The sequence below is a fragment of the Chlorocebus sabaeus genome, chromosome 6, assembly GCF_047675955.1.
Source record: "Chlorocebus sabaeus isolate Y175 chromosome 6, mChlSab1.0.hap1, whole genome shotgun sequence".
Classification (NCBI taxonomy): domain Eukaryota; kingdom Metazoa; phylum Chordata; class Mammalia; order Primates; family Cercopithecidae; genus Chlorocebus; species Chlorocebus sabaeus.
The window spans coordinates 44,668,193-44,686,584 of NC_132909.1; the positions used below are offsets into that span (position 1 = coordinate 44,668,193).

The 18,392-nt window shown below is 55.8% G+C and overlaps 1 protein-coding gene across 1 annotated transcript; it reads left to right on the forward strand.

The window, feature by feature from the left end:
• Positions 1-1,228: 1,228 nt before the first annotated feature.
• On the forward strand, positions 1,229-17,729 carry LSM4 (LSM4 homolog, U6 small nuclear RNA and mRNA degradation associated). The gene is made up of 5 exons (XM_007995789.3): positions 1,229-1,353; positions 7,988-8,029; positions 11,279-11,377; positions 14,742-14,925; positions 17,092-17,729. Exons 1-5 carry the CDS (start codon positions 1,351-1,353, stop codon positions 17,181-17,183), a joined length of 420 nt encoding a protein of 139 aa, XP_007993980.2. The 5' UTR covers positions 1,229-1,350; the 3' UTR covers positions 17,184-17,729.
• Positions 17,730-18,392: the final 663 nt, after the last annotated feature.

Consider the following 18,392-nt stretch of genomic DNA (forward strand, 5'->3'; position numbering starts at 1 on the left):
TTGCAGTGAGCTGAGATCCCACCACTGCACTGTGTAGTCTGGGTGATAGAATGAGACTCCATTTCAAAAAAAAAAAAAATAGGATCTTCGCAGATGTAATTAAGGATCTTGCGATGACATTATCCTGAATTTATGGTGGGCTTAACAAGAGAAAGGCGTGTCCTTATAAGAAAACGGAGAGGCTGGGCTCGGTGGCTCACGCCTGTAATCCCAGCACTTTGGGAGGCAGAGGAGGGAGGATTGCTTGACCCCAGGAGTTCGAGACCAGCCTGGACAACATAGGGAGACCCTGTCTCTACAAAAAAAGAAAAAAAAAAAGGAGAGAGTCGTTTGAGACTCAGAGACACACAGAGAAGGCCAAGTGAGGACAGAGGCAGAACGTGGAAGGCTGCATCTACAAGCCAAGAACTCCGAGGTTTCCCAGCAGCCACCAGAACCCAGGAGAGAGGCATAGGACATGCAGATTGTCCTCAGAGCCTCCAGAGGGAGCCAACCCTGCTGACAACCTCATTTCATTATTCTGGTCTCCTGAATTATGAGAAAATCACGTTCTATTGTTTTAAGCCTCCCAGTGTGTGGGCATTTGTTACAGCAGGCCCCAGGAAACTAATAGCATTCGCCTATTTACTTTGTTTACTGTCTGTCTCCCTAAGGGCCACGAATTTTGTGCACTGTTCATTTCTATGAGCAGAAGCAGGCACAGAATAGGTATTAAGTACTTAATATGTGCCAGACGCTGTTTTAAGTGCTTTTACACGGTTTCATTCATTTCATCCTCATAGTAAGTAACGTTTTGGAGCAGACACTATTTACAGGGAGCAAACTGAGGCCCCGAGGGTCGTGGTCAGGATTCCAACCTACTAAATGATGTTCCCTGGATAATTACAGAATCAGAAAACTAGGAGTCCGAAGGGCGACACCAGGCACGTCCCAATCACCACGAAGCCTGGATTTCTCTCCCTCAACTGCAAAGGCAGTTACTGGCTTTGCCCACAGCGTGGAGCCCAGACGACCGACGAAGGTTTCACCTGCGCACGCGTTTACCCACAATGCACCCCGCCTCGGCGCGCGTTGCTCCGCCCCCTTTTGTATTACAAGCCGCGGCACTTTACGGCTCCCTTCCTCGTTCTTCTGGCGGGAACACGGCTCGGCCCGCCCCTTTCGCCTAGCGGGCCCCGCCCTACTCCGCGTGGATTGGTTAACCGCCCTTCTAGCCCGGTGCTGACTGGCTCGTGTCTCTGCCACTTTCTTTCAGCCCAGTGGCGCGCGGCGCGGCGTGGCGACGACCGCCGGGAGCGTGTGCAGCGGCGGCGGCGGAAGTGGCCGGCGAGCCCGGTCCCCGCCGGCACCATGGTGAGGGCAGAGCAACGGCGGGGTCTCACCGGGAGGCGGGAACCGCAGTCGTTAGGAGCCCTGTGGGCGGGCGCTGAGGGCTGGGTTGGCGCGGGGCGAACGTACGGTCCGAGCCTTGAGTCCCGTCCCCCGGCACACGGCCGGGAAACTGATGCTGGGGACTGCAGGTGGTACTACCACGTTCGTGTCTGGGATTTAGGGTTTCACGTACTCGTATCCACAGTACAGTGGCCTCGCCTTACTTAGTTTTCTCATTTTGCAGGTTGGGAAACTGAGGTTAAAAAAGTGGGGATCTGCCAAATGCAACAGAGAGTTTTTGGGCAGGGAAGGGGGTCCCTTACGCTTCGGACCCAGTCTGTCCTCCCAGATTGAAACCTAGAGTGCTGGGAAGTAGAGGGCCAGTCTGAGTTGTGAAACTTAGTTTTAGGAATTTCAGAGCTCCTAAGATGCTTAAAATGCTAGCAGCAGAGCCTCCTAGGCCGCTTGTTTTCTGGCTGAAAAGTAGGCCTGGTGCTGGGGTGTGGTGTTTCTCCTTGGTTCACAATGCATGTCATTCCAGGGGAAGGGAGCGTTTTGAGCTAGGGGTGGGCAAAGTACATCCTCCCCATACACAGAAGGAAAAATTGCAGCCCAGGTCTCTGCGGGGCCACATTGTTTATGATTCTGGAAGTTCTGGATCTGGGCTAGAAAGTGCCCTTGTCTCCCAGTGTGCAGATCAGAAAAGGAATCCAGAAGGAATCCAGAGCTGGGAGTTGCCTGGCTCATCAGCATCTGGCCCTTTTTTCAATGAGAGAAACCAAGGCCCTTGTTGGGGATGTGACTTCCAGACTGTGAGACAGTGGGAGATTCAGTAACCAGGAGGGCCCCCCAGGGGTGGCTGCATCAGAACTGTGGATTAGTGAAAGAGCTCTCCCTAAATCCAGCTGGTCAGTGTGTAGCCACCCAACGGGTTCACCTTGCCTGCTTCCTAGACAGAGCCCATTTATCAAGACAGGGCAATTGCAATAAAGAAAGAGTATTTCACACAGAGCCAGCTATGCAGGAGACTGGAGTTTTATTACTGCTGAAATCAGTCTCCCCTGAGCATTAGGGGATCCGAGTTTTTTGGTTTTTTTGGTTTTTTTTGAGACGGAGTCTTGCTCTGTCGCCCAGGCTGGAGTGCAGTGGCCGGATCTCAGTTCACTGCAAGCTCCGCCTCCCAGGTTTACGCCATTCTCCTGCCTCAGCCTCCAGTGTAGTTGGGACTACAGGCGCCCGCCACCTCACCCAGCTAGTTTTTTGTATTTTTTAGTAGAGACGGGGTTTCACCGTGTTAGCCAGGATGGTCTCGATCTCCTGACCTCCTGATCCACCCGTCTCGGCCTCCCAAAGTGCTGGGATTACAGGCTTGAGCCACCGCCCCTGGCCTAGGGGTATGAGTTTTTAAAGATAATTTGGCGGGTAGGAGCTCAGGAAGTGGGAAGTGCTGATTGGTTGGAGCTTCCTGAGGTTGGAGATGGAGTCATTGGCAGGGGGGTTGAAGTGAGATTTTCTTGCTGTCTTCTGTTCCTGGGTGGGATTGCAGGACTGGTTGAGCCAGATTACTGGTCTGGGTGGTGTCAGCTGATCCATCAAGTACAGGGTCTGCAAAATATCTCAAACGCTGATCTTAGATATTATAATAGTGATGTTATCCCTAGGAGCAATTTGGGGAGGTTCAGACTCTTGCAGCCAGAGGCTGTATGACTCGTAAACAATAATTTCTAATCGTGTAGCTTATTTGTTAGTCCTACAAAGGCAGACTGGTCCCCAGGCAAGAAGAGGGTCTTTTTGGGAAAGGGCTATTACCAATTTTGTTTCAGAGTCAAACTATACACTAAATACCTTCCCAAGGTTAGTTCGGCCTATGCCCAGGAATAAGCAAGGACAACTTAAAGGTTAGAAGCACAATGGAGTCGGTTAGGTCTGATCTCTTTTCACTGTCATAATTTCCTCAGTTACAATTTTTGCAAAGGCGGTTTCAAGAGCAAGGATTCAGAGAGCCTGTCCCTCTGCCATGTACTTAGAGGGCAGAGTTGGCATGAAAGACTGGGCAGAGCTGGAAGGATCCATCCCTGTGTTAAGTTTTGTGGAAGCAGAATCTTTGTTTTTCTTCCAACTATATTCCCAGTGTGCAGAACGGTGCCTGGGCAAAGTGTGAACTCATTCATTCAGCCCCTTCCCACCTTCTGAACATCCAGAGTCCTGGCTATCCAGCCATTTCCTGGAGGAGTGGCCAAGAATGGACAAGGCATCATGGGATACACACTTCCAGTTCCCTGTGATCAGGGCAGGGCCAGAAGGAGTGGCCTGGGTTAGGAGCGGGGATGGACAGTCCTGGACAGCTTCCTGAATTAGGAGGCACTGGATTAGGTCTTCGTGGATCTAGACCTGAGAACCAGATTCCAGACGCTCCAAGAAAGCCCATTAAACCTCCACCTCTCGGAGAGAGTGATTTTCCTGCCTCAGCCTCCCAAGTAGTTTGGGATCACAGGCATGCGCCACCACGCCTGGAGAATTTGTGTATTTTCAGTAGAGATGGGGTTTCACCATGTTGACTAGGCTAGTCTTGAACCCCTGACCTCAGGTGATCCACCCACCTCGGTGTGTCAAATTGCTGGTATTACAGGTGTGAGCCACTGCACTCTGCACTTTTTTTTCTTTTTTTGGAACTGAGCTCTCACTGTCGTCCAGGCTGGAGTGCAGTGGCACAATCACTACAGCCTCAACCTCACTGGCCCAAGTGATCCTCCCACCTCAGCCTCCCACGTAGCTGGGACCACATGGGTCACTAAACCTGGCTAATTTTTACATTTTTTGTAGAGACGGAATCTTGCTGTGTTGCCCAAGCTGGTCTCATACTCCTGGGCTCAAGTGATCCTCCCACCTCAGCCTCCCAAAGTGCTGTGATTATAGGCGCAAGCCACTGTGCCCAGCCTCACCTGGCACTTTGATGTATCTTCTTTTAAGATTTTGAGGATCCACCCCTTCCTCTGACCTCTTTCTCCAACAGAGTTTGGAAATGAGGATATAGGAGAAATCAAGATATATGGTCACAGCCCCAGGCCATTGCAGCCTTGGAGGACCTGGGAGTCAGGCAACTCCCTGTCCGGCGGCCACTCCTTCCCTTACCTGTGGGGTGGGGCAAGTGTTCTGCCTTCCCTGCGTGCCTCCCTGGGTGGTGTGTGCATTTCTTTTGTGTATTTATTCAACAAATATTTACCGAGTACCTCTTATGTGCCTGGCCTTGTGCTTGGCCCTGGACAAAGTCCACACCCACTTTGAGTGTTCCAGTCTAGCAAGGGACAGAGGTAATAAACAAGGTAATTAAAGACTGGCTGCATCCTATGATGGAAACAAACACCCATGAGGCAGAGAGTGGCCATTAAGAGGGCCTGGCCAAAGGAGGTGACGTTTCAGCAGCCACGCGAAGGTCTGGGGAAGGTCACCCCAGGCAGAGGCAATAGCAGAAGTCAAGGTCAGGTGGCAGGAATGGGTGTGACGGCCAGTGTGGCAGAAACTCTCAGGCCTGGCTCTGTAACTGGCCTGGGGAGTGTTGTGAGCAGGTCTGCACCAACCCTATTTGGGTGTTTTTTGGTTTTTGGTTTTTGTTTTTTTTTTGAGATGAAATGTCATTGTCAGCCAGGCTGCAGTGCAGTGGCACGATCTCAACTCACTGCAGCCTCTGCCTTCTGGGTTCAAACGATTCTTCTGCCTCAGCCTCCCGAGTAGCTGGGACTACAGGTGTGCGCCACCACGCTTGGCTAATTTTTGCATTTTTAGTAGAGATGGAGTTTTACCATATTGACCAGGCTGGTCTCGAACTCCTGCTCACTGCAGCCTCTGCCTCCTGGTTTCAAGCGATTCTCCTGCCTCAGCCTCCCGAGTGGCAGGGATTACAGGCGCCTGCCACCACGCCCAGCTAATTTTTGTATTTTAGTAGAGACGGGGTTTTGCCATGTTGGCCAGGCTGGTCTGGAACTCCTGACCTCAGGTGATCGCCCGCCTCAGCCTCCCGAAGTGCCGAGATTACAGGCGAGAGCCGCTGTGACTGTCCCACCAGCTCTCTTTGTTTCTCAGACGTTCTTTCTACTGCTTTTGGATGGGACTGCGGGTGACAGGCAAGGAGGCCATGGGTCTTCCCAGGCTGTGCTATTGGTCACTGGGACCAGGTGGTGACCCGAGAGGGGCTGTCACTGGCTTGGAAGGTGTGTCTCCAGGCCACCTGCTGACAGTAGGGCGTCTGCCTCTGGGCAGCTCTGCCAGGGCCTTGCTGGATTTCCCTGGGCAGGTCACTTCTGCTGTGGGCGCCGGTGCCTCCTCTGCAGAATGAGAGGTGGGCCTTGAAGGGCTAGCCGGACCTCTGCCCCTTCCCTAGTGATCCAGGAGGACGTCCTGGGTCCCGTTCCTGTTATGGACTGGAGAAATAAAACAGGCTTACTGAGGAAAACCCACGGCTTCTTCACAGTAAAGGGCGACCTGGGCATGGGACCCGTGTGCCAATCTGTGGCTCTTGTGTTTTCTCTGTGGCTGGTGGCACCCAGTCAGACACACGCCCAGCCGCCCGCAGCCCTCCTCCCCGCCTCTCCGAGCAGCCGCCCCGGGGCCACATGGCCCCTTCTTCCCCCTTATCTGGCTCTTCCAGGAAGCCGGTGCAGGAAGCGGGCTTGGGCCTGGCTTCCTGCTGGCACCGACCTCCCCTGGGCAGCTTTTCTCAGGAAGGGGCTGTGGGATGTAGGATTCCCTCCCCAGCCCCTTCCTTTCATGGGGGAGCCACCCCACCAGGGTTGAAGGCCATTTCCGGCCTCCACAGCGAGAGGCCTTCAAGTTCACACCCCCTGGAAAGGCGGCCACCCTGTGGATCAGGGTGATAGCCAGGGCAGGACTCCCAGCAACGGCTTCTGGGGTCAGGGCCACCTGGAATTCCAGTCACCAGGACAAGGCAAGGTGAAGCCTCTGTCCTGTGAGGCACTGTCTCGTCAGGGCCCCTTGGTGCTGGGGCCTTCCTCACAGCAGTACTAGAACAGGCCTGTTATAGGACCCCGCACCCAGGCACAGCCCTGTGTCACCCCGAGGCAGCTCCCAGTGTACGGGCTGAGTTTTATGTTTCCGAAATGAAAGTGTTGATTTTCCCCCCAGTAATAGAAACACTACATATTTGACATAATAAATTCAGTAATGATGGAAAAAAACATCTTGAAACCAGACATGGTAGCGCATACCTGTAATTCCAGCTACTTGGGAGCTTGAGATGGGAGGATTCCTTGAGACCAAGAGTTCAAAGCGAGCTTGGGCAAGATAGCAAAACCCTGTCGCCACCAAAAAAAAAAAAAAAAAATCTTGAAAGTTCACCTTAACTGGTGACTTCTGTCTTTGAAAACCCAGTTCAGGCTGGGGGTGATGGCTCATGCTGTTATCCCAGCACTTTGGGAGGACCAGGCAAGTGGGTCACTTGAGGTCAGGAGTTCAAGACCAACCTGGCCAACATGTAGAAACCCCGTCTCTACTAAAAATACAAAAATTAGCGGGGAATAGTGGCACACCCCTGTAATCCCAGCTACTTGGGAGGCTGAGGCGGAGGATCACTTGAACCCGGGAGGTGGAAGTTGCAGTGAGCCAGGATCACACCACAGCCTGGGTGACAGGCTTGCTTCTCAGGCTCAAGTGATCCTCCTGCCTCAGCACCCGAGTAGCTGGGACTACAGGCGCATGCCACCATGCCCAGCAAAGTTTTGTATTTTTAGAGCAAGACTTCATCTGAAAAAATAAAACCAGCTCAGATGTGGCCTTTTCTGATGGGACTGACCCCTGCAATGGGGCCTGGCGGTGTCAGTCTCAGCCAGTTGGGGCTGCCCTGCAAGGCATGGGCTTGTGCTTGCTTCAGACAGACAGGGCCAGGCCAGCTCTGTCCCCTCCTAGCTCCATAGTACTGGGCAAGTTCCCCAGTTTCCAAGCTGTAGTGTCCTCAACTCCATACTCACAGTAACCTCAGCATGGATGCATCTCAGGCATACCAGTTTGAGCTTAAAATACAAGCATTAGGCCAAGCGCGGTGGCTCATGCCTGTAATCCCAGCACTTTGGGAAGCTGAGGCAGGTGGATCACCTGAGGTCTGGAGTTTGAGACTAGCCTGGCCAACATGGTGAAACGCCGCCTCTACTAAAAATATAAAAATTAGCTGGGTGTGGTGACGCACGCCTGTTGTCCCCAGCTGCTTGGGAGACTGAGGCAAGCTGCTTGGGAGGCTTGAACACAGGAAGTGGAGGTTGCAGTGAGCCGTGATTGTGCCACTGCACTCCAGCCTGGGTGACAGAGCGAGACTCTGTCTCAAAAAAAAAAAAATTGACCAGAGTGTTCAGCACCAAGAGCAGGTGGTGGCCACCTATGGGAGGAGGGAGGGTATGTGAGGCTTTTCTTCCTAATCCAAGAGGCAGGTGTGTGTTCCGGGGCTGGGCAGAGTAAGGAAATGGCATTTCCAGTGGAGAGTGATTGACACACACTCCTGTGCGCCCCCTGCACCATACCGCACCATCTTTGAGTTGTGGGTGGGACTCGAGACCAGAGCTCCCAGGCGCTGATCAGACAGACAAATCATGCAGCTTTATTTGCCTTTCAGCTTCCCTTGTCACTGTTGAAGACGGCTCAGAATCACCCCATGGTGAGTACTCAGTGGTCTGGGACAGCCTGTTTGAGAGGGGGCCAGCCTCAGCACAGGGGCGGTGGCTGAGCAGATGGCTTCCTGCCTGTCCACCAGCACAGCAGCTCGCTCCCTTCTCCCTCCCCAGGCGTGTCCACACCCCTGTCATTTCTGCTGCTTGTAAGAGTAGTACATACATACTTACTAAAAATTTAATGGGCCAGTTGCAGTGGCTCACGTCTGTAATCCCAGCACTTTCCGAGGCCGAGACAGGAGGATTGCCTGAGCTCAGGAGTTCAAGATCAGCCTGGGCAAGAAGAAGAATTTGGCCGGGCGCAGTGGCTCAAGCCTGTAATCCCAGCACTTTGGGAGGCCGAGACGGGCAGATCACGAGGTCAGGAGATTGAGACCATCCTGGCTAACACGGTGAAACCCCGTCTCTATTAAGAAATAAAAAAAACGCCGGGCGCAGTGGCTTACGCCTGTAATCCCAGCACTTTGGGAGGCCGAGGCGGGCGGATCACAAGGTCAGGAGATCGAGACCATGGTGAAACCCCGTCTCTACTAAAAAATAGAAAAAAACTAGCTGGGCGAGGTGGCGGGCGCCTGTAGTCCCAGCTTCTCGGGAGGCTGAGGCAGGAGAATGGCATGAACCCGGGAGGCGGAGCTTGCAGTGAGCTGAGATCCGGCCACTGCACTCCAGCCTGGGTGACAGAGCAAGACTCCGTCTCAAAAAAAAAAAAAAAGAAGAAGAATTCAAAATTTAGCCAGATGAGGTGGTGTGTGCCTACAGTCACAGCTATGCGGGAGACTGAGGCGAGAGAATTGACTGATCCCAGGAGTTTGAGGCTGCAGTGAGCTATGATCATACCACTGTGCTCCAGTCTGAGCGACAGAGTGAGACCTTGTCTCTAAAAAAAGAAAAAAAATTAATGAGGGGGTTCTGCGGCCATACCACCCTGAACGCGCCCGATCTCATCTGATCTCGGAAGCTAAGCAGGGTCAGGCCTGGTTAGTACTTGGATGGGAGAAAATTAATGAGATGGAAGGATCACTTGAGCCCAGGAGTTCAAATCCAACCTGGGCAATATAGCAAGACCCTGTCTCTTAAAAAAATAAAGAGAACTTCAGGCTGGGCATGGTGGCTCATGCCTGTCATCCCAGCACTTTGGGAGGCTGAGGCTAGAGGATGGCTTGAGCCCAGGAGTTCGGAGACCAGCCTGGGCAACAAGGAGAAACCACGCCTCTCCATAAAATATAAAAATTAGCTGGGTGTAGTGGCGTGTGCCTGTAGTTCCAGTTACTTGGGAGCCTAAGGCAGGAGGATCACCTGAGCCAGGGGCGTTTGAGGCTGCAGGTCTAACCTGGGCAACAGTGAGACCCTGTCTCCAAAAAATGGTAATATTACATACTAATACTTCAGTTAAAGTGCACAATTTAGTGGCATTTGGTGCAGTCACAGCGTTGTGTAACCACCACCTCTATCTAGGCCAGAACATTTCCGTCTCCCCAAAAGGAAACCCCGTCTCTATCAGCAGTCACTTCCCAGCCCCAGCCCCTGATGAGCACGAGGCAGCTGCCGTCTCTGTGGGGTTGCCTATTCCGGATATATCCCATGCATGTGAGCGGAGACCATGAGGCCTCTCGAGTCTGGTGGCTGTCACTCAGCACCTTTTTTTTGAGGTTCATCCACCCCGTGGCCTGTGTCAGTGCCTCATTCCTTATAGCCAGACGACACTCCGTGGAGCGGATACTTACCACATTTTGTTGATCTGTTCGTCTGCCGATAGGCTTCTGGGCTCTTTCCCCTTTTTGGCTATTGAGAATAGTGTCACTGTGAACATTCACGCACACATATTTGTATAGTTGCCTGTGTTTGTTTCTCTCGGGCAGATGCCTAAGTTGAATCATTTAAAAATCTCACCGTTGGTGGGAGGCCAAGGCGGGTGGATCACCTGAAGTCAGGAGTTCGAGACCAGCCAACATGGTGAAACCCCCGTCTCTACTAAAAAATTAGCTGGGCATGGTGGCAGGTGCCTGTAGTCGCAGCTACTTGGGAGGCTGAGGCAGGAGAATCGCTTGAACCCGGAAGGCAGAAGTTGCAGTGAGCTGAGATCACGCCATTGCACTCCAGCCTCGGCAATAAGAGCGAGACTTCGTCTCAAAAGAAAAACTCAGCTTTGGACTGAGCTCAGTGGCTAATGCCTATAATTTCAGCACTCTGGGAGGCCAAGACAGGAGGATCACTTGAGCCCAGGAGTTTGGGACCAGTCTGGACAACAGTGAGACCCCACTTCTACAAAAGGAAAATAAATTAACCGTGTGTGGTAGTGTGAGCTTGTAGTTTCAGCTACTAGGGAAACCGAGGTGGGAGGATGGCTTGAGCCCAGGAGGTCGAGGCTGTAGTGAGCCATGCTCACGACACTGCACTCCAGCCTGGGCAACAGAGCAAGACCCTGTCTCATAAAAGACATCAAAAAATCTCAGCCTTTTCCGAACAGCAGCATATCTTCAGAATGATGTGCTAGTTATCTTTGTTCTCAAAACATATCAAAATAGTCGAGTAATTATTACAGTGCAAAACAGCATTTGCGGAACACCAAAGGCCAAATATCTGGTGTTGTGGGGGTGCCTGCCGGACCAGCCCAGCTGTGCCCACCTGGCCCCCAGCCACCCTGGATCAGTGGCCACCGTCACCATTGTCTCACTCCTTCCTTTAAACATGTCTGTGTTTCTTAGTTTTTTCTTTTTTAAGATCAAATCTCACTCTGTTGCTCAGGCTGGAGTGCAGTGGTGTGGTCTCAGCTCACTGCAACCTCCACCTGCTGGGTTCAAACAATTCTTCTGCCTCAGGCTCCCAAGTAGCTGGGACTACAGGTGCGCACCACCATGCCCAGCTAATTTTTGTATTTTTAGTAGAGATGGGGTTTCACCATGTTGGTCAGGATGGTCTCAATCTCTTGATCTCGTGATTCGCCCACGTCGGCCTCCCAAAGTGCTGGGATTACAGGCCTGAGCCACCACGCCCAGCCCAGTATCATTTTTTAATTGTACAAAGGTTGGCATCATGATAGACTGTCTAACTGCCAGTGAAGCGTATAGCGGAGGCAGAGCCTGTCGCCTGTAAGGAAGGCCATTTAGGGGTCTGGGAGCTGTGGGCTGAGGCCCGGAGGTGGTGGTCCGTCTCATGGGACAGAGCTGCACCTCCTGGGGGGCCCATGGCACAGGGCTCCAGGGCCATAGCCGACCTCTGGCCTGTCTCTCTTCCAGTTGGTGGAGTTGAAAAATGGGGAGACGTACAACGGACACCTGGTGAGCTGCGACAACTGGATGAACATTAACCTGCGAGAAGTCATCTGCACGTCCAGGGTGGGTACTGCGCCCACCAATGGGGGTGGTATGCGGGGGTGGAAACTCAGCATCCTCCCTCCCTGGGCCTCATGGGAGGAGTCAGTGGGGGAGGCTGCCTAGGACTGCTCGTCCTGACAGGGGTCAGTGGGGAGGGACAGGGCAGGGTGGGCCAGGCCACCAAGTCCCCTAGCACGCCCTGGACTTTGACCCTGTGTGAGGCTGCCCCCCCACCCGGCCTTTCCTGCTGTGTGTCTGTTGGTCCCACCCCTGACCTGGAAGGACCTGGGCCTGGGGACTCCCTGTGGCTCAGGTCGGGGCAACCCCCTCCAGGGGAGGTCCAAGCCTCCCAGGCTCTGTTGCCTAAATTTAGTCCAGCCTGGATGTTGCCTGGACTCTGTGGGCCATGGTAGCGTGGCCATGGGATGTCCAGGATGCCCAGGTCACGGTGGCAGGAGCAGTGCCAGGGCCCAGTGGGCCAGGAGCCACCAGCCAGAGCCCAAGACTGGGAAGTGCCTCGCTAGGAGCGCTGCTAGGTCGGACGGGGCTGGAAGATGGTTCCCCTGGCGTCACGGGCCTTCCCTGCCCCTGGGATGACCCATGGAGCACTGAGGAGGAGGTCAGGCATGGTGCTGAAGGCAGCGGCTCCCTTGGACTCCTCCCACCAACCTTCCCTGACTCCATCTGTCTTGTCTCCCTGTGGGTGACAGCCCCCCATGGTAGGGAGGAAACTGCTGGGGAGCTTGGAGTGCCTGCCTGGGGTCACCTTGACAGGACAACAGGGCTTGAGGAGGGAGGCGCTCCTTCCTGAAGTGGCCTTGTCTTGCCCTGACCCCCAGCCTGACCCAGGACTGGGCCTCTCGTCAGCACAGGGTGGGGACAGGTGGTGGGGCTGCTGTGCAGCAGCGCTAGAAGCTCTAGAAGCTGCTTGCTGGGTTTCGTGCCATAGCCTCTCGGAGGGCGTCTGGGTGGGTCCAGTCCGGCTGTGTCGGACGGTGCCTCGCTGCAGAACCTCGTGCCTCCCACCTGCGGCCAGCGGGGCTCTCTCCCCTTCCAGCATTGGAATCACCAGGTGTGTTGCATGTGTGAGCATGTGCGGTCTTTTGGACACTTCCAGGTCTTAGACGTGAGAAGCCTATTAATTCAGAGGCTGTGTGGTCTCCAGGGGTTGCTCTGGCCTCTGCCGCCAGCTTCGAGTGGATGGATAACTTTCCCTGGGCAGCCTGCCTCTGTGGCTGGGCGGTGATGCTGCCGTCACAGGTGGCTGGGAGGAGAGGCGATGGGAACTCACATCGTCCCATCTGAGTGGGGCCCTCCCTCCCTCAGAGGCAGGCCGCAGGATGCAGAGACCCGCCCGGGCTGAGGGACCTCTGGAGCACTGTGGGCAGGAGGCAGGGGCCTCCCTGCAGTGAGCTCAGGCCCTGCCCAGGTTCCTGCACGAGGAAGCCTCTGGGCCCTGCCTGGGAGAGCTGGGCGCCAAGCCGTCTGCCCAGGCCCTGAGCCCCCACAGAACTATAGTGTGTCCACCCCCCGAGCCCCTGACAGGTTCCTAGGACAGTGAGCACCCAAAGCGGCTGTTCATCCCCGCCCAGCGCTGGGCCAGGCCACACCCACCCAGGCATGGAGGACAGTGTCTGACGGGTGGACTTGGGGATTCAGGCAGGTGAGGCCTTTTAGGGGTCAGAGTTATCCAGATGAGAAGTGGGAAAACCTCGTGCAAAGTCCTGGGGGCAAGCCCATGGCGTGTGTTCCGGAAACAGAAAGTTCCATCTGGAGGGAATGTCATCAGGAGCTGGGAGAGGACCGCCAGGGCAGGGCAGGATCTCAGGCCCTAGAGAGCCCTGCTGAGGCTCTTAGACCTTGCCCCCAAGACAGAGGGGCCCATGGGTGAGTTCCAAGCAGGAAGATACTGTGATCTGACTTTTAAGGGCATCTGGGGCAAAGGCCTTCCAGGTATCACACGTGGATCTGTCCAGGAACCTGGGCGGTGGGGTGGGACTGGGGAACTGATACGGTAGGAATGGCCCTGGCCCCTGCTAATCCCTCGATCTGTCCCAGTGGGGGCCTCAGGGAGGCATTGCAGCGTGAATCTGTGACTTTGCAAGGCCCGCATTTCTCCAGTCTCGGTTAGCTCTCCTAACACTGGCATCACTGGAAGCTGTCCTTGAGCCACCCTGGCAGGACCCAAGTTCCCCCGTGCCCCACCCCTCTTCACCCACCACACTAGGCCTGTAGCTTGCTCGCATGTCCCTGCACCCAACTCAGGCCCTGTTGGGAGATACTGTGATGAATGAATGAGTCAGGGCACATAAAGAGGCTTTCAGAAGTGAGGTGGGGCTGGGGCAGGAGGAGGAGTAGCTGGGCTTCGTCTGGGTCTGGTGCACAGGGAGGCCCCCACGCACTCTGGGCTTTGGGCTGCAGGTGAAAAATCCCAACCCCAACCAGAGAGAGCCCCATCCCAGGCTGGAGGGAGCCCCAGTCAGCCACTCCTGAGCCAGGCACACGGGCAGAGGATAGGAGTCTGTTTTCCTTGTGGGTGCACAAGGGGGCTGCGCCTACCACACCCACCCTTGCTACTGGGTGAAGGATTGCCTGGGATCAGGAGCAATCCTGCCTGCAGGGTGGATGCCTTTCCTGGGACTGAGACTGTGCAGCTTGCAGGGGTGGTGCGGGGTGCAGGCTGGGCGGGATCTGCAGGGCCTCCCACAGATCTGAGACCCTGCTCCCAGTGCTGGGCCAGACAGCCTGGTAATAACCCGCTCCCCGGCCAGGCGCGGTGGCTCACACCTGTAATCCCAGCACTTTGGGAGGCCAAGGCGGGTGGATCATGAGGTCAGGAGATCGAAACCATCCTGGCTAACACGGTGAAACCCTGTCTCTACTAAAAATACAAAAAAATTAGCCGGGCGTGGTGACTGGTGCCTATAGTCCCAGCTACTCAGGAGGCTGAGGCAGGAGAATAGCGTGAACCCAGGAGGCGGAGGTTGCAGTGAGCCGAGATCGCACCACTGCACTCCAGCCTGGGTGACAGAGTAAGACTCCGTTTCAAAAAAATAAAAATAAAAGTAAAATTTAAAAATAGGGCTGGGCGCGGTGGCTCACGCCTGTAATCCCAGCACTTTGGGAAGCTGAGGTAGGCGGATCACGAGGTCAGGAGATCAAGACCATCCTGGCCAACACGGTGAAACCCCGTCTCTACTAAAATACAAAAAAATTAGCCAGGCGTCTGTAATCCCAGCTAATCGAGAGGCTGAGGCGGGAGAATTGCTTGATCCCAGAAGGCGGAGGTTGCAGTGAGCCAAGATCGTGCCACTGCAGTCCAGCCTGGGTGATAGAGCGAGACTCCATCTCAAAAATAAAAAAAACCCGCTCCCCTTCTCCGCAGGACGGGGACAAGTTCTGGCGGATGCCTGAGTGCTACATCCGTGGCAGCACCATCAAGTACCTGCGCATTCCTGACGAGATCATTGACATGGTCAAGGAGGAGGTGGTGGCCAAGGGCCGCGGCCGCGGAGGCCTGCAGCAGCAGAAGCAGCAGAAAGGCCGTGGCATGGGCAGCGCCGGCCGAGGTGGGTCTCCCATCCCCAGTGGACATACCTGGGGCGGGAGGACAGCCACACGTGGCATCCCTCCTTCTCGGGGTTGGCCTTCTTGGCTAGTGCCCATGCAGCACTGCCTCGGAGCCTCCTGACCCTCCCGGGCCCCCCTCCTGGTCTTTGGCCATGAGCTGAGACCCAGCCAGAGGAGCCCGGAGACCTGGGACTCAGTCCTCCTCTCACTGCGCCTCCTGGTAGTCCTCAGGGCACATCAAGTCACCTCCCCAAGCCTCAGTTTCCCCTCTGAGAGGGTCTGGCGGTGCCCACTTGTCCAGGCCGCTGGCAAGGACTCCACTTGGGGCCTGGTGTGGGGCCCTTTCCCTGCCGTGGCTCTATCCAGAGCCAAGGTCACCTGCCCCCACCAGAGATGATGAATTGGTGTAAAATTCCATTTGTTAGGCCCAGGGGCCATCTGTAGCCCCTGCGTCTCCACCTCTCTGTCCCCAGCTCTTGTGTTTTCAGGGGGACCTGGGCTTTGCTTCTTCCATCCATGGGCACTGCTGGTGTGCTGGGCTCAGGTGCCAGCCTGGGGGCTTGCAGCATGGCAGGCTGGCCCCGGAAGGCCCCAGGCGCCAATTCTGAGTGCGGGCTCACGAGGTGGTCAGGAGTGAGCCCGAGGGAGGGATGGGGTAGTACTCCAGGCAGGGAACTTTGCGGATCTCAGGGTGGGTGGGGCCTCTGGGGTCCCAGGCCTGGCTCCTTCCCAGCACTTGGGGTCAAGGTTGTTGAGAGAGTGGGTCGGGTCCTACCTAGGGAAGGCGGGGGTTTTCTCTGGCTGCTCTGCAGGAAGCCACGGGGCCATGGGGTGCAGATAGCAGCCTCGCAGTAACTCCCACCAGGCCGTGCACCCTGGCACAGCTGGCCCTTCCTGGTGAGAGGGGAGGTTGGTGGCCTGGGCCAGTGTTGGCCTCTGGCCTCTGTCCCCACAGGGCCTGGTGGCCCCTGGCTGGTGAGAGCCCTGACCTCTTGGATCCTCTAAATCTGGACCCCTGACCCCACCTTCACGGGGTTGAGATCTGCAGAGGAGACAGTGATTCCAGTTCCTGTTGGGGTCAGTCCTCCTGTCTCCAGACCTCCCCGGCCCAAGGCTGAGATTCCGAGTGGGCTCTGTGGAGGGCCGGAGCTATGCTGCCTGCAGCGCTGGCCCCTGGCACCGGGCACATGGGGCGCAGGGCCAGCTCCTCTTGCTGGCCTTGGCACTCCTGCTGTTTGAAGCTCCAGCTTTGATTTCCTCAAGCATTCGTCCAGGTAGAAAGTTATCTGAAACAGCTCCCTAGACGGGGCTCACAGAGCTGGGGTCCCTGAGGGAGACGGAGAGGGAGGGATCAGTGCTGGGTCCCGGCCCACCCAGCCTGCTGCGTCCAGGCCTGGCCTGTGGTGGGGGTGGCATGAAGGGGTGCTGGGCACACAGACGGTGTGGGGACAAGCGTGCCCTGTGTGCAGCCTGCTCAGGATTACTGTAGGCACCGCTGCAGTGTCCACTCAGTGAGTCCCTGGTGCCCTCATCTCCTGGGACCCTATCTCCCGGGACCCCCCTGTCACCTCCCCAGTGGCCACATGCTGCCACCTCAGGGGCTTCATGGAAAATGTCATTTGGCCTCATGGTCTCCTATCTCTGTGGCCTCAGGCCAGGTGGGGAGTCCCCTCCCCTTCTCCATCCCTGGGGCTGGATTCACAGAAACCCCTCATCTGTTTTCCTCCTGGCAGGTGGATGAGGGGCCATGGGTGGTCCTGGAGTGTGAGAGGCACCCCCAGGCATCCCCCAGCCTGGCCTAATGCCCTAGTCTCTGCTCCACCTCTCTCTCACCTCCCCCTCCTCCAGGAAGCCCTTCTGGCTTTGTCGTTTAGGAAGCCTGCCCCAACCTGCCATGGGACTTAGTGCCCTCTGTTGCCTAGTCCCCCCCTGTGTCCCTGGGGGCTGGGTCTAGTCCCATAATGAGGATGCCCTGGAGTTCCTGCCTTCCTCAGATGCTCTGCCCCATGGAGGAGATCCAAAGCACCCTCAGTCCCCACCTCACACATGAGGAAGCTGAGCCTGGGGACTTAGGTGACCTGGACTAGAGTTTCAGGGCACTGGGATCCTGTCGAAGGTCCCACTCACCTGGCTCTGCTGCAGCCCCCTCTCTCTCTGTCCTCTAGGTGTGTTTGGCGGCCGGGGCCGAGGTGGGATCCCGGGCACAGGCAGAGGCCAGCCAGAGAAGAAGCCGGGCAGACAGGCGGGCAAACAGTGAGCCCACCCAGACCGGCCGCTGAGCCCTCTCCTGCCAGGGCGGCGATTCCGCTCCACAGTCTCGGACGGATCTGCTCAGAAAGGAAGAGGCAGGCATCAGGGGGAACCCCCTTCGTGTTTTGCGACCCTCCCTTTTAGGTGAAGTCCCTTTTTCTTGCTAAAACCGGCAGTTCTCCGGTTGGAAATGTTATTTCGTGTTTTTGGTTTTGTGAAGCGGCCGTCCCAAAGCTGGCTGGATTCCTGGAAGAGTCTGTGTTGAAGGCATCTTTCAAGCCCTCGCTCTGGTTCTCAGGGCGGCATTTTCCAGGCGGGTTTGTTTTGCATTTCTCAGAGCTTCTCCGAGCAGTGACCAGACGGGAGATTTTTATTTTAAGCTGTTCACGCTGGGACTGACAGCCTGCAGAGTTTCTTTGGGCGCGGCCCCAAAATTGCCTTCAAAACAAACCCGGGACGGTTGAAAGCCTTCGAACCCGTGCACAGGATGCCTTGGGCCCTGGCCCATCGCTTCCTCTCTTGTGTTACAAAAATAAAAACAAATAAAACTACACACTGCACATCCACTCTTCCTTTTGAGCATCTGGGCGCACCTAGCGGGTCTCCTGCCCTCTGCCTGTCTCTGGGCTCTCAGGAAATCACCGTTCCCGTAAGGGAAGCTTCCTTTTGAGAGATCTCACCAGGCGTCAGCGTCACAGTGGGGTCCTGATGTCCTTTTACAAAAGGCAAGACCAGCATCTGGACAGTGGGGCTCTTGAGAGTCCCCGGTGCCCCCACACCAGGTTTTCCTATACCCTCTCCCCTCTGTGGAGATGTTAATGCTGACAGGTGTGTGGGGAAGGAAGTCCCAGGCAGGGGCCACGCATGGTCCCCATCACCCCCTCCCCGGTGGCCTGGGCTCCATCATCTATCCCCATCTGGCCACACTGGCGTTCACACAGAGAAGACTGGGGACAGGAATCCCCTCGGAAGAGTCTCACGAGGCTCCTGCCCCCTTTCTGAGCCAGGCCGGACTTGTCAAAACTCGGGCACGCGCCTGAGACTGAGTCAGCACTTTCGGGAAAGGCTCCGGGTAGCGTCTGCGGACCGGGAAGTAACTGCAGGGAAGCCCTGAGCCAGGCAACAGCCTGTCACCCCGCATAACCTTCTCTTCAGGGTCCCCGTTTGGAGACCTATTTTGAGAGGTGATTGGAATAAAAGGCCCCGTCCGTGAGGA

Coding starts and splice junctions, on each gene's coding strand:
- LSM4 (XM_007995789.3), top strand. Junction 8,030..11,278: donor CGGCTCAGAATCACCCCATG/GTGAGTACTCAG, acceptor TCTCTCTTCCAG/TTGGTGGAGTTGAAAAATGG. Junction 14,926..17,091: donor CATGGGCAGCGCCGGCCGAG/GTGGGTCTCCCA, acceptor TCTGTCCTCTAG/GTGTGTTTGGCGGCCGGGGC.